At 32.8% G+C, this 15,569-nt stretch overlaps 2 protein-coding genes and 1 long non-coding RNA gene across 4 annotated transcripts; all 3 read left to right on the top strand.

The window, feature by feature from the left end:
- Positions 1-2,726: 2,726 nt before the first annotated feature.
- On the top strand, positions 2,727-4,647 carry LOC148763255 (uncharacterized). Its single transcript, XR_016026012.1, has 3 exons — positions 2,727-2,857; positions 3,508-3,591; positions 4,449-4,647. It is a non-coding gene; the product is annotated as an uncharacterized LOC148763255 (long non-coding RNA).
- Positions 4,648-6,413: 1,766 nt separating this feature from the next.
- Positions 6,414-10,702, top strand: LOC18602043 (elongator complex protein). 2 transcript variants are annotated; one of them, XM_018120105.2, is made up of 10 exons: positions 6,414-6,679; positions 6,790-6,882; positions 7,032-7,204; positions 7,340-7,377; positions 8,552-8,621; positions 8,954-9,180; positions 9,270-9,356; positions 9,634-9,709; positions 9,852-10,096; positions 10,264-10,702. In XM_018120105.2, exons 1-9 carry the CDS (start codon positions 6,513-6,515, stop codon positions 10,043-10,045), a joined length of 1,125 nt encoding a protein of 374 aa, XP_017975594.2. In that variant the 5' UTR covers positions 6,414-6,512; the 3' UTR covers positions 10,046-10,096; positions 10,264-10,702. The 2 variants fall into 2 exon arrangements, with proteins under 2 accessions (XP_017975594.2, XP_007033248.3); XM_007033186.3 differs by having other exon boundaries at positions 7,331-7,377.
- Positions 10,365-13,559, top strand: MEF22 (mitochondrial editing factor 22). The gene is made up of 2 exons (XM_018120104.2): positions 10,365-10,500; positions 10,726-13,559. The coding sequence occupies exon 2, from the start codon at positions 11,161-11,163 to the stop codon at positions 13,366-13,368; it is 2,208 nt and encodes a 735-aa protein (XP_017975593.2). The 5' UTR covers positions 10,365-10,500; positions 10,726-11,160; the 3' UTR covers positions 13,369-13,559.
- The last annotated feature ends 2,010 nt before the right edge of the window (positions 13,560-15,569 follow it).

Raw genomic sequence — 15,569 nt, 5'->3', positions numbered from 1 at the left:
CTCCCTTTTTCCTGTTATTCTAAGTTTTCTATTTTTGCAGTTAATAATATAATAGGGGCTTGCAACTTACAAGGTGAAGGCAAACGCTGGCTTTGCGGTGGTGGTAGTGGTGGTGGTGGTGGTATCATTCTAAATCAAAAGGAATGGGTTTATTTCGATTGGATTTCAATTTTGGGATAAATTTTATTTTTTTTAATTCCAAAAAGTAGTCCTTTTATTCGGCAACTAAAGTCGAATTTGGCATTACAATTGCAATTGGTGATTCCCATTTAAAATTCGAATTGACGATTGCGATTGAGATTAAATTTATTATGTTGAGATTTTAAATTAAAATTTATATCTTATTTTTGTATTAAATTTGAAAAATATAATCAATATGCAATTCAATAGTACCGAGTTCAATTTTACAATAGAATTTTGCATTTGATTAAGGTCATGTTAACGGGTGTTTGTAGGCACCTATTAAGGGTATTAAATTAATATTTTTAAAAATGATCTATTCTATTTTATAAATTTACATTAAATTTAGAAACAACATAACATAGTAATTATAAATTTTTATATAATGTATCATGAGTTTTTTCTCTAATCTATAATATACGTAAGAACTTCTATATTAAAAAAATTTGATTGATGAAAATGGATATTTTTGTTCATTATATTTCTAAATTATTTTTTAAAATATTTTTATTATAAATATTAGTAAAATTTATTTAATTTGGATAAGAATTCAAATTGCATCGAATCATTATCTTTAAAAATATTTTTATTATAAATGTGAAAAACTTTATCCAATATGAAAATAAGAATTATAATTACATAAATGATTTTAATTAAAAATTATTTTTTAAATTCTAATAGCATTGAATAATTTATAAAATTAATATTAAAATTTTCATTTATTTATACTTCAAATTTTGCACTTTTAAAATATTTATATTCTATGTATAATTTTTATTTTAAATAAATAAAAAATAAATAATCGCGTGCAATGCACATAAAGACAAGAACATGAACATTTTTTTTTCATATTTATAGCATGCTTTCTCCATATTCGAATTTATTTTGATGAAAATTTTCACTTTATAAATAAATTTTCTTTTATTATGAAAAATTTTCATTTCACAAGATAAGATTTTTATAATATTAGTTTTTTTTTAATAGTTGAGAAAAGAGAAATTCGAACTTTGCTCTTACAGGAAGATTATGCATCAATTAATAAACTAAATGCTAGAAGTGTAGTTTTTGTAATATTAATTAAATCACTTATTAATTAAAATTTTTACTTGTTTTTATTTTATAAATATAATATAAAATATAATAATTAAACAAAATTTAAAAAATATATATATATTCACGTGCAACACATATACCATATACAGTGATTAAACGTAGAAGCCTTAACCACTAATGAGCAATGTGGAGAATCACCACTTTTCTAAAAATGCTCAATTATTAAAGAATAAGTATGGGAACAAGAAGCTATTCATTATCAGACTCTGATACGACTTGTTGACAAAACCGAGTTGCTAAACCACTAGACGAGTTATTCGTCGATTCCTTGATATAGAAACAATATAATATGTCTCCTTCACTCCAGGAATTGTTTATTTAATTATTTTTTTTACTTTTCTAGTGTTGCATGACTTTCACATGTCAATAGTAATTGAATTAAATCAAAGCAATTGGTAACCACCAATTATTCTCTGCTCTCCTTAATCAAATCTTACTTGGTTATTTCAACCTGATTCTTTTTTTTTTTAAATGTATATACAATTTACAAAAAAATAAAGGACATAACATTACACGGTCAATTTGTAAAAAAAAAAAAAAAAATTACTTGTTTTAGTGGATAACACTAAAAACCATTTTTTTAACTAAAATCTAATTAGGTTGTAAATATTGGGAATTATCTCCCAAACAGGATTGCATCAGGATGATTTTTTGTCAAGCCCGATCTTATAAAATACTTTCCATGTCATTCATATGATTGACAATATGCTTGCATACTTGGAAAGCCCTGAAAGAAAAATCGTTAAAAGACGACAATGTACCAAATGGTACAATTAAGTTAATTTAAGTCTCGAACTAGATCAAATAGAGAATTTAAAATGAAATTAAGAATATTAAAGTTCCAGAATGGTTTAATATGGTGATTTGGAGTTCGAGGATCAATTTGAAGTCAAACTAGAATTTTTACTGTCCAGGGGCAAAATGGTCATTTGCCACCCAAGGACACAATGAGAATTTTTAGAAAAGAATTTTTTTAGCCCCATTTGACTTATTGGAGTATGATTTGAGTATTGGAGTATAATTTGAGGGTTTGGCAGTGAAAAAGTTTAATTCCAGTGATTTCTAGAGTGTAGGGGCAAAATCGTAATTTTACCACTCGCGGACAAAATTTGAGATTTTGAGAGAATTTAGATCAAATTTGACAAATTGGAGAATGGTATGAGTATAAGGGATGAAAAATATGTCTATGGGCAATTTTTCAATTTTTAGGGCAAAAATATAATTTTTGACTTTTACGGGGGTAAAAGTGTAAATTTCAAAAATTACTCCACCAAGACTTTGGATAAGTCTGAGAATTTTACCTAAGCTATGGATATTTGGGACAAGTGTATGGTGAAAATTTGGAAACAAATGGATGGCTAGAATTTAAGGAATTAATAAAACATTAAAAAAATGAATAAAATAATATTATATTATTTTAGCCTTTAAAAAGGTAAAAATTCCGGAATTCTCATCTTCTTCAGCTGTCCAAACCAGGGGAGAAAAGGGGAAAAAAAAAAACAAGAATCCTACCTGAAAAATTTGGAGAAAATCAAGAGAAATCAAGAAATCAAGCATTAAAAAGGTAAATTTCATTGATTTTCCTTGTGATTTTCACTACCCATGCATTTTTTTCTCATTTCCATGCAAAATTAGAAAGTGGGTATGGACACCCATGCTGGCCAAACCTCCATGGATGAGTTTTGAGCTTGATTTTTGGTTGATTTTAATTGAATTAAGTGATTTTAGTTAAGTTATATTGAAATATAGCAAAAATAAGCTAGAAATATAATTTTCTCCCATTGAAACCCATTATGCTGAATTTTCTAGGGGAATATTGGCTGCTGATCTTGATGGTTATTTGAGGAATTATGATGAATAATGATGAATTATGAGCCTAGAAAAATAATGGAAATTTTCGGAGCAAAAATACAAATTTTTACCCACTAGGGGTATTTTCGTAATTTATTATCGGGACTGATAATTTGCACCACACTGAGGGACATTAAGTCAATTTGGGTGCAATTGAGGTATAGAAACTGAAAAAAAATTAATTTGGAGTTTAAACGGACGCGTATATCAATTTATCGGGTAAAAGACCGAAATAGGCTAACACCGCATTTAGGCAAAAATTTAGACATTTTTGCATTCCATATCAAGCATTAGTAGTCTAAATTAGTTTAATTTCAATTTAGTACCAATGTGGTGAATTTCTCGATTTTGTACTATGTCAAGGTGGTGAGTCCTCTGATAAAGGCAAGGGAATTGCACCCGAGGACCAATAGTCTGAGTATTTCGAAAATCCTCACTCTAGACACGGTGAGTAACCTTACCATCATTTTAATTATCTAAAGTATGTTTTTATTCGGTTTTGGTGAATTTTATGAAAATGAGTTCAAATGGTAAATTTTTATGTTTTGTAAACAAAATGAGTTTAAATGAAAATATTTTATAAATTGTCTTGAAACGAAATAACGATTTTGAAAATAGAGTAATTGGAGACCACTGATATGTTGTAAATTTAAAATTGAATTAATGGCTTATGTTATTGTATTGGCATGACTGGCTGGGCTGTGTTTTTATGAATTATATGAATCGCTTTATTTTACCCTTGCAGGCTGGGTAGTAATATATTAGCCCTGTCATGCTGTCAAAATTTTATTGTATGGTGGGTTTGACCTGCTGCAGTGGGCTGGATTCTGTGGACTAGCCTATTAGAGGGGTACGGAATCCTGTTATATTTTTACCTCGGTTGGAGAGGCGAGTAGGGTAACTCCTGAGGTATAACTTTTAGAGTTCACTTCACGCCAAACCACCTCGTGAAGGGGAACTCGGCCAACGTCAAGGAATGGCTATGTTTTCAAAATAAAAACATGACTTTCTAATAGCCTTGGCGGACTCAGTTGGGATAGCCCTCGGCCAAGGTATCCCAAATAACTGAGTATGATAATAATTTTTGGCATGAGCCAAGCTTTTTAAGAAATTCATAAGCCATACTGATTACTTGCTTTAAATAAATTGATTTCATTTGGTTGAAATAAGTTGAAAGATGATAAATTACAGTTTGATGAAATGTTTTAATAGTCTCCTTTTACTCGACTTTAGATATTTTGAGTGATGTTTGTTTACTCACTGGGATTTTATAATCTCACCACCCTCATTTCCACCCATTTCAGGTTCAGAATAGATTGTAGATAACTGATATCGGCGAGGATTACAGTTGAACTTGCCACATCCAAAGACTGTAGGTTCATTTCTTTTTATACTTTTGGTCATTCGGGGGCCCACGTGTCACTGTAAATTAAATTCTATACTTTGGTTATCTGTATTACGGTATGTAAGAATTTATTTTGCTTTTACGCTATAAAAAATTATTTATGCAGTGTTCTTAAAATATCGTTTTATGTGAAAATTGAATATTTTATTGAATATTTTTATTTTATTATAACAGTCATAATTCCATTTTAAACGAATGTTTTAGACATCCAAAATTATTTTTGATTAAGAAATATGTGTTTTCCACTTACATACTATATTTTTAGATGATTTTTGAGATTTTTGGGATAAATGACAAAAAAATACCCCTGTGAGACGGAAATTAATATTTCATTTGTTTAAGTTGGAAACAGTTTAAAATCTTTTAAAATGTGGTATTTGGAAACAGTTACCCACAGGGGAAATGAGAAGCTGATATTAAAGCCTTGCGGGGTCTCGGTTGACATTCCGGGTAATGAATGTAAATTGAGACGTCGCGGCGGTTGTCACGGGCTCGATGGGAGTTCCGGGTCGTGACATTTTTTATTTAAAAAAAAAGAAATCCGAAACAAATAGGTTGCTTCAATGTATGTAGATGTTGAGAATTACCTCCATTATCGGATAACATCAAAATAGATAATGAATAAGAGTTAAACTTAAAATCATTTATTAGTTATTATCGAGACCAATCATCTTACCCCTTCAACTAATTTGACCTTGGAATGTGATTTATTTATTTATTTATTTTTAAATTAATAAAAAAATAACTTGTTAGGATTTTTTTTTCATGTAAAATATTTTACAGAAAAATTTAATGTTTTTTATTGTTTTTTAATGTTTTTGTTGTTTGAATAAATTGTCGAATACATTTTTTATTGTTTGGATCATCTTGTGGAAAATATTTTTCATCATTATTAATAAAGTTATTTGGATGTTAAAATGATAAATAGTAGTTGATTACAAAACAATAACATCATTTGATTTTTACATTAAAAATAAAAAAATCAATAATAATATTTTCAAAAGCATTTAACTACATATTGTAATGCAAGTAAGCTTTAATTTTTTTTTAAAAAAATCCATCAAATCATTACCATAACATTATAAGAATATTAATATTAATTAATGGCGTAAAACATCACAAACTTATATTTATAAATTTGTATTAATAAAATAACAAACATTAAAATATTTTTTTGTTATAATTATTAATAAGAATTATTTAATTTATAAATAAAAATATTAATTGCTTAGAATGATTTGATTAAATAATAATTTTTTTTTTAAAATTTTAGTAGTATTGAATAATTTAAATATTAATATTTTAAGTTAAAAATATTTTAAAGTTAAATATTAATATTTTTAATTTTTTAATATTTTTAGTTAAATATTAATTTTTTTAATATTTTAAATTAAAATAGTATATATTTATCAAGCTTATAGTAGTAGACTTAGTATAAGATCATTTTTTCTGTTTTTTAGAAAATGTCATATGTTTCTTAAGGACGTAAGACATTTTATGTGATCAAAGAGTATTTTTTTCGTTGATCCCTAAAATGTTTTATATTTAAAATAAATTTTTTATTTTTTAAATAAGTATAAGTCTTAAAATATTTTTTAAAAAATATTTTACATCAAAACACAAAGAGATGTCAATATTAGACATTGTTGTACAATTTTATTTGTTTTTATTTTTAAAACATTTTTTAAAATTAATAAAAATTAAAATTATTTTTTTAATATTACGATGTCATCAAATTAATAAAATTATTAATATTAACGATTAACTATTAAATTCATGTGTATAATAAAATATATTTTTTAAAATAAAATACTTATTTCAAAAACTAATAAAAATTCATAAAAACTTAAAATTTGAAAAATCGTGACCTATTAAAAAATAAAATTCCCTCGTAAAACCTCCCAAAGTCTTTATCCTCTAGGGTTTTTGACGTACTCGACAGACCATAATCTCAGCAGCAACAATGGCGGAATCAATTTGCAGAGCATTACGGGACGGAGCCCTAGAAGGTGAACACGCGCCTGCTCTCACAATCAAGGACTCCATTGCTTCTCCCTTCGGCTTCCACGTGTTTTGTCACGTGCTCTCCCAGCTCTCCTCTTTCATTTTAGCCGGAAAATCACAGTCAGGGTTCGTTTTCCTTTTTTTGTTTTCTCAACTACCAAACGAAATCGTTTAATTAACCCTATTAACTTCAATTTTGAGTAATTACTCTTTTTATTTTATTTTTTTTTTGGCAGAGGGCTTGTCGTTGTTTCGTTTTCCCGGAGTCCCTCGTTTTATTTGGAGTTGTTGAAAAACAAAGGAATCGACGTCGTTTCCTCGGATAAACGGTCAATAATTTTTTCCCTTTTCTTTTTTTGGCTTCTAAATGAAGAGGTGAAATTTAATCAATTTCCTGAAAAATTCCCTTTGAAGCTATAAATTTGAAATATTTTTTTTTTTTTGGTTTTCAAAATTGATTTGTGTGGTGACATTGCAGGATTCAAATTTTGGATTGTTATAGTGATCCTCTTGGTTGGAAGGACCGGTTAATCGAGGCTGGAAACTTTACGGCTCTTTCTCATGAAGCTTCGAATTCAAGTACTGCTAATGTTCTTAAGGATGTGAAACATATGGATAAGTTGTACAATTCAATTGTTGAACGTGGCAAAGGTAAATTGTTTTATTACCTTTTTCAAGTGTGAAAGATCAGCATTTGTTTTATCTGATAGTTGATAGTGAAAGATAATTATGGTTTCTAATGGGTATTATGGATTGTTGTTTATGTTTTTTTTGAAGGACTGATAGGAGGTGGGAAAAACCGGTTTTCTGTTGCCATAGACTCGGTAATCCTCTCTATGGTGCTTGTTAATGGTTGATTGAGTGAAATTTAAACTTTTTTATCTAGGAAAACATGCAATGTAGGGAAAAGTGAAAATATGAAGTTTAGACAAGTTCAAATGAGCATACTGGCATGGTATGATTTGTATTTCTTTCAAAAATTTTTGTTGGATATCTATAGGTAATTTTGTCTAACTTGCAAAGGTGTACAATCAAGAAATTTGGAGCTTAGTGTGAATTTTGTCAGATATTCTTTTCTGGTTTAATGCATGGAAACTTCCGTTGAGTACAAATATGTGCCAAGAGCAAGGAATTTTCTTTTTTAATTTTTTATGTGAGGAGTACTATATCTTGCTAAGAAGTTGCTAGGTAGTTTCCTCCCTAATAACAACGAAGTACCAGCAAATATTATGAGGGATAGGTGCAATCAGAGAGGAGAAAGGCACTGTACAGAATAGAATGTCCATTGCCCTCGTTTATAATGAGGAGCTTTTTCTTTACCTAAACAATACATTGAAATGATTTGATATAAATGTTTTTGTTTTGTTTTGTTGTTTGGTAGAACACTTGGTTGTAATTTTGCCAGACAATGCTTTTTTGACGTACCTCACCATAGGGGGGGACAGTGCTTTGTTTGTCTCATTTTGCATTAGCATGGCATGCCTGGCATGGCTTGTTGAAGCTCTGCAATCTCTTGGTTGATGCTCATTGACTCTGTTCTACAGTGCATTGGTTTTTGAGTTACAGCTCATGCAGATAGAATTGCCCAAAGCTAAAAAAAGGAAAAAAAGCTTGGGATGGACTGACAAGTTTTGGTGTTGGACTTGAATGAGATAAAGAGATAATATTCTGTTTCATTTACTGCATAGAACTATATGAAAATATAATGACATAAGTAGGAAACATAGGAAGTCTATGACCAGTCTATGATCGGTCTATGATCATCTATTTCTGTATATATTTTATAAGGTAGAATTTTTTTGTATTATATACAAAATGTTTAATCACTGAATGAAATTTGGGTTCAAGTAACCAACTACTTTGAAATTAGCACTTAGTTGAGTTAGTGCTGAATTGTGCTTGCTTATTTCTCCTGCTATTAGAATTTTCAACTCCAATTTTCTCCCTTTTATTGTATTCTTATTCTCTGATTATATTGGATTCTTCTATTTCTACCAGGTAGATGAAATGTCGAGACATGCCTCTACGTCATCAGTTGCAGGCCTGTTAAGCAATCTTCGTAGCCATGGTAGATATGTAACCTTTCTTCCTTATTCCATATCCCTGACATTGTTTGGTTTTAAGAAATTTCTCATATCTGCGTAGCAATGTTGTGTGTCTTTGGTTCTCCAGGAATAGTGGTTGGTGGTGTTTTATGACTTGCCCTTTAAAGCTTTCAGTTGTGCTATTTCATGGTTGCAGAATCCTATAACACTTCATACCATGCCCTTTGTTGATTTAAAAGGATAGCTTCCTTATTTTTAGTGGAAACTTTTGAAATTAATGGATGGTATTAGTGATATTGATACCTGCAGCTGGTCCTTTTGGATGCTTTTTTCTCAGTGATATTTATGGTTGCAGATCAGGTTTCCAGTATCTTTTGGTTATTACATTCAGACCTTCACGAGGCCAGGGTTGCAGCTGTTCTTGAATATTTGTCATCTATGGTGACCAGTTTAGAACCATTGCATCAACCAGCAAATGGACACAGAGGTGATTTGGAAAATTTATCTTTGATTGAGCATAACTTAAAGAAAGGAAAGTTTCATGTTAGAATTAAGCGGAGAAATGGACGTGTCCGTGTGATGGTAAATTCCCTCCTCTCTCTCTGTGGAACCTTTTTGTACTGATCAAGATAGCAGCAGACTGACTTAATAGTTTTTAAACCTATATGTAGTCAGAAGAAGTTCACATTGAGCAGTCAGGCATCAGCTTTACATCTTTGTCATCTGAAGGAGCAATTAATCAAGGTCTTGTGCCAAAGGTAATATATTAAATCTCTCTCTGTTCCCCTCGTCCTGCCCTTCCTTCTTCCTTTTTTAACTGCGAGGGTACACTAAAACCTGCATGAATGCTTTCCTGTGATCAATGAATTTGCGTACTCCTCAAGCAAACGAAAAATAATGACCAAGCTACAATTGCATGTGCTGACAAACTACTATATGCATGAGTTCAGAGCACAATTTATCCAGTTCCTGTTGTTATACGTCCAGATTAGTCTGCAGGTGTCATTTTGGGCTAAATTCATGTTTCTTTTACAGGTGCAGTTCAGTCTAGAGTTGTCAGAGAAAGAGCGAATTGATAGGGCTAATGTTGTACTTCCTTTTGAGCACCAAGGTAGAAATATGGATAGGTTATGATTATGTGCTTGAACTTCAGCTTTGTTTGCTTTCTATTGGGTCCTCCTTTAATCTGTTGGTGACTTTTATGGTATTGGAATCTCTCTCTCTCTCTCTGTATTCTCTTTTATTTGCTTTAGGTAATGGTAAACCCATACAAATTTATGATGGCCGAAGATCTCTGGCGGATAGCAAACATGAGAGACAAGTTGCTGCAACGGAAAAAGTGCAGACCAATGAGGACTCTGGCGGGGGTGAGATTATATATTTCCGTGATTCAGATGATGAGATGCCAGATTCTGATGAAGACCCAGATGATGACTTGGATATCTGATTGTGCTTGCCCGATCTGTAATTTTGAATTCATGCCTGGCATTGCAAATTGGTATGTTTTCCTTTCTCTTTCTTTAACCGTGAATGAGTTAAATCTCTTAGGTATTACCATCTAAATGAAGTTGTATTTTCCTTTCAAAATGTGTAAATCTCTTAGTTGTTATTTCTTTAATGGATAGCCACTATATTAACAACTTGTTCCAAACTCTGTCAATACAGGTAAATGTTCTTTACAAGTATGGAAAGGCTCAGAATTTTGTTGTCAATGTGGTCACTCTGTAGTCTCAAGAAGAGGCTGCTAGGGCACCCTGTCACAGTGTCACTGGTCGAGAGTAGAACTGGAGAGTCCAAAAGCCAGTATTTGATGCCCAAACTGACAGTGAAAGTGACCCAGGACGCCAGCTGGTGAGGATGCAGGGTGCGTATGATTAGCATCGTCCTCAACCACAACCCTTTGTAAGTCACTTCATCTAGTGTTTCACCGGGTTAATGACACCAAAGACTTGATGACCCCGCCTCAAAGCCCAGAAACCCTGAGGAGGGATACGAGACGAATGACTAAATGAGATTAACAAGATTAATCTTTTGTTTTTGGGGAAAAAAAACCAATATTGTATCTCTTTCTTTGGGTTAATAAAATGACTTTTTTTCTTGTGTGTCTTAGTCTTTTGGATGGGTTAGAATGGCAAAAACAGGCTGATCAGCAACAGCCCGAACAACATTGCAGCTAACACCACTATCGAATACCATAACAGACAATCCATCCCAATGGACATCTCAAGGGCAGCCAGACAGACTGTTGTGTAACCTGGCAACTCCAAGGATTGTACAAAAATCAGCATCAAATCAGAAAATACAAGGAAAAATTTTATTTTCAACTGAGAAGATATCCCTGCAGATGTATAGACAACCAATTTGAACCAACCAGAACAACATGGTAGTGTGGCAGTTGCATGACAATAACACAGATTAACCATTGCCAAAAGTGTGTTTTTATTATAATTATTTTTTATACATTTTCTCTTGAAAAAAGGGAAGTAACGCCCTCGTGGACTTCAACAAAATAAGTGATCAAGTTTTAATCGGCAAATGGAATGATGCCATTAATCACTATCTATGGCTCTAAGTCCTCTCATTAGAAAAATCTCAAGCCCCTTTTACTTTGTTTCTTCTCTCGATCCCCCAAAGATCACACACCTAGATTTTGCAACGGTTAAAGCATTTGAGTTTCCCGCCACCCCATTCAATTTTCTCAAGCCCTTCTCCTCACATGATAATTCAACCATCTTTCACACATTCAATTTCGATTCCTTTTACGCTAATTTACTCGACAGTTCGACCCGAAATGCCCACTTAACCCAAATCCATGCTAAGTTAGTCCTTCTTGATATCCATCAAAACGGTTTTTTGATCACAAAACTCATAAATTCGGCTGTGAACCTTGGAGAAATCAGCTATGCACGTAAAGTGTTCGATGAATTTCCTGACCCAGATGTCTTTTTATGGAATGCAATCGTTAGAGGTTATTCTAAGTGTAACATGTTTGCTAATGCTATTGAAATGTATTCAAGAATGCAAGTTTTATGGGTTAGTCCTGACGGTTATACTCTCCCTCATGTTCTTAAAGCTTGTGGTGGGTTACCAGGTTTTGAAATGGGGCGGCGTGTTCATGGGCAGATATTCAGGCTGGGGTTTGAAAAAGATGTATTTGTGCAAAATGGGATTGTTGCATTTTATGCGAAATGTGGGAAAATTGAGAGTGCTAAGGTTGTTTTTGATGGGTTAGAGCTTAGGAATGTTGTTTCTTGGACTTCAATGATTTCGGGGTATGCTCAGAATGGACAGCCTATAGAGGCTTTAAGGGTTTTTGATGAAATGAGGAAAATGGGTGTAATGCCAGATTGGGTTGCTTTTGTGAGTGCTATTAGGGCACATACGGATGTAGAGGATTTGGAACATGGGAAATCTATTCATGGTTGTGTGATTAAGATGGGCCTTGAATTGGAGCCTGACTTGCTCATTGCGTTGACTGCAATGTATGCAAAATGTGGGCAAGTAATGGTTGCCAGATCCTTTTTTGATCAAATGAAAGTTCCTAATTTGATTTTGTGGAATGCCATGATCTCTGGTTATGCAAAGAATGGCTATGCTGAGGAAGCTGTAGAGCTTTTCCGCAAGATGATTTCTAACAATATCAGAACAGATTCAATAACTGCTAGGTGTGCTGTTGTAGCTTGTGCACAAGTTGGTTCTCTTGGGTTGGCTAGATGGATGGACAATTATATCAGTAAAAGTGAGCATCGAGATGATATTTTTGTCAACTCAGCTCTTATTGATATGTTTGCAAAATGTGGAAATGTTGATATGGCCCGTATGGTCTTTGATAGAACACTTGAGAAAGATGTTGTCGTGTGGAGTGCTATGATTGTAGGCTATGGATTGCATGGTAGGGGACGAGAAGCCTTAGACCTTTACCAATTAATGAAGCAAGCTGGGGTCTGTCCTAATGATGTCACTTTTCTTGGACTTCTCACAGCTTGCAACCATTCAGGTCTTGTAGAGGATGGATGGCGACTTTTCCACTGTATGAAAGACTATGGCATTGAGCCCCGCCACCAGCATTATGCTTGTGTGGTTGATCTTCTTGGACGTGGTGGCTATCTAGATCAAGCTTATGATTTCATTATGAACATGCCAATAGAACCAGGTGTATCTGTGTGGGGAGCACTTTTAAGTGCTTGCAAGATTTATCGCCATGTGACACTTGGAGAGTATGCTGCAGAGCAGCTTTTCTCAATAGAATCTTATAATACAGGGCATTATGTGCAGCTCTCCAATCTCTATGCTTCTGTCAGAATGTGGGATCGTGTAGCAAAGGTACGAGTTATGATGAAGGAGAAGGGACTAAGCAAGGACCTGGGATATAGTTTGATAGAGATCAATGGGAAACTTCAAGCATTTCGTGTAGGTGACAAGTCACATCCACAATCTAAGGAGATTTATGAAGAACTTGAGTCATTAGAGAGAAGGTTGAAGCAAGCTGGATTTATTCCACATACAGATTCTTCCTTGCATGATTTGAATTATGAAGAGATGGAGGAAACCCTTTGTAATCATAGTGAAAGATTAGCAATTGCCTTTGGGCTAATAAGTACTGCACCAGGAACTACACTTAGGATAACGAAGAATCTCAGGGCATGTATTAATTGTCATTCAGCCACCAAGCTTATCTCGAAGCTTGTTAACCGGGAGATAGTAGTGAGGGATGCAAACCGTTTTCATCATTTTAAAGATGGAGTTTGTTCTTGTGGAGATTATTGGTAAGAGGCACAAGCTGTTTACATTTAGCATGAGCATTCTGGTGTTCAGCTCATCGATATGAAGGCAGTTTATAATCATTTTATGAAATTTAGCTTTGTATCTGATATGAAAACGAGAAATCAGGTTACTTGCACAAATTCTTTTTGGTCTGATGACTGCGGTACAAAAAGAAGGCGATCCTCCTCTTCCTTGAATTTCTTATGAGCATCTTTGAGGAGATTAGGATGCACAAATATTCCTAACAAGATTTGAGGAGTGGTCAGTTCACTTCCTACTGCATCATATGCCAGATTTCTTTTTCAAATGAAACGGCAAGGATGCCTTTGCATGTTGCAGCCTGCAGGCAAGTGATAATATAAAAAATGTAAATTAGTACTTTTAACCTGAATCGTGGGTAGGTTTGTTTGATTTAACCGGTGTCTATAGTCTTTTGTGATAGGAAAATGACATTTATCATTAATAGTGCTGAAAAAGTTTGAAATCCATATTGAATCAGATAAAATGTACCTCTGAATTTAAGAGCACTAACACTAATAACTGTACATTGTTAGCAAAGGAGTATATGTCCTTGTTATGTATAAACAGTAATAATTAAGTCAATTAGCCGAGGCTAATTAATTTTTTTTACCTACCTTACACATAGAAATTTGCATTAAGATTCTTCTTTGGCCAACTTTAAACAAGACTAAAACAAAATGCCTCCCCTGGTGGAGATCAACATAATGATATAGTTTCATCTAGAATTCTAGAACAAATTTGATGTCATGACAGCATGTCATATATCTTTAACCTACAGAAACATTTTAGTGGATCACATAATTGTAGCAAAGAAATAGTGGATCACATAATATCTCTGTAAAAAATATGATTGTTTTTGCCTTTGTATAACTTATTAAATAAGACGAAAAATTCAACCCAGGTTCCTGCTCATTATTCTCAGCAATTGAAAACCCTATAAGAACTTTTGGGAGGCTATGGATTCCAAGGCCCCAGATAGAAAAATAGGTATGGTGGTTTTCTGTCTTGCTGCTAGACTTGTGAAATTAAAAATGTTTTTTAATCCATCAATGGTTGAAATTCCCCATGGAAAGAAAAGATATGGTTCATTCCCTTGACCTTTGAAGTAGAGAATTAGTCCATCCTACTAACTCTCTTTATTCCCCAAAAAGTTAAGGCTAAAGTTACCAGATGCCAAATATATGCTGATATCCTGAATCATAATTTTGGTTAATTAACAAATTACATTAAGTTGGCATTTAGAATAGGCCAAAGAGTAGTGCCTTTTACATGGATGAATTTTTGATTAGTTGTGATTAAGACTGTATAATAATTTAAAAGATTACAGATCAAACCTGCAAGACAAAAAGCAATCAAAGAAAAAGATGGAATTTTGGATTTAGTCTACTTCTTGAAGCAAGTAGAGGGTAATTGTCCTTATAAAAACTTGATGCAGCCTCCTATTTCGGTATGGCTAAGTAATATAGAACTGGTGAAGTAATTTCTGTTAAGAATGGAGAAGTTTTTAACTTCCCTCAAAGGCTTCCAATATTCTAAGCCATTGTTAACATCAGATGCAGGAATGTTGGGAGTCTTCGAGGGAAATTGAAGACTGACTCTTTGAGCTCGGTGATGCTTCTGTTCTGCTGAGTGATTATTAAAAAAATGCTTTTGCTTCTTTATTGATGGACTTGCAAGAACAAGCATGCTCTTAACATGTGCTTGCCTGTCCAGTCTCCGCTAATTTTGTTGAACTCTTGTTTCTGATATATGCAAATATATGCATAGCATGTATGAACTAAGGTCCAAAATTTTTTAGTCCAGGATTGGAACTACTGGATGAGGTATGCTTTTCTATTTGTTGTATTTTTTTTATGCAGTTAATAACATATTTTAGACTTGGATGTACATTTTCTATGAGAAAACTTGTATGATCTTGGTGCCTTTTTTATGTACGTTTGTTAAGCCATGAATGCTACGGTTATTTCATCTTCCCACCGATTCGGATAATGTGACAAGTCCAGTATGTTTATCAGAACAAATCTTTTGAGATAGCAACTGCTTGCACCAGGGCAGAGAGAATTTGGCCCAAGCTCTATCTTTTTTTTTTTTTTTTGAAAGGCCCCAAACTATATCTTTGATGGCCTGGAAAAGAGAAAGAGACAATCTTTTTAGTTTATGATCTTTGTCTACAGCATTATTGTAGT

Source organism: Theobroma cacao, chromosome 4, assembly GCF_053813885.1.
Source record: "Theobroma cacao isolate CCN51 chromosome 4, ASM5381388v1, whole genome shotgun sequence".
NCBI classification, from domain to species: domain Eukaryota; kingdom Viridiplantae; phylum Streptophyta; class Magnoliopsida; order Malvales; family Malvaceae; genus Theobroma; species Theobroma cacao.
This window is presented reverse-complemented; position numbering and strand designations above follow the sequence as displayed.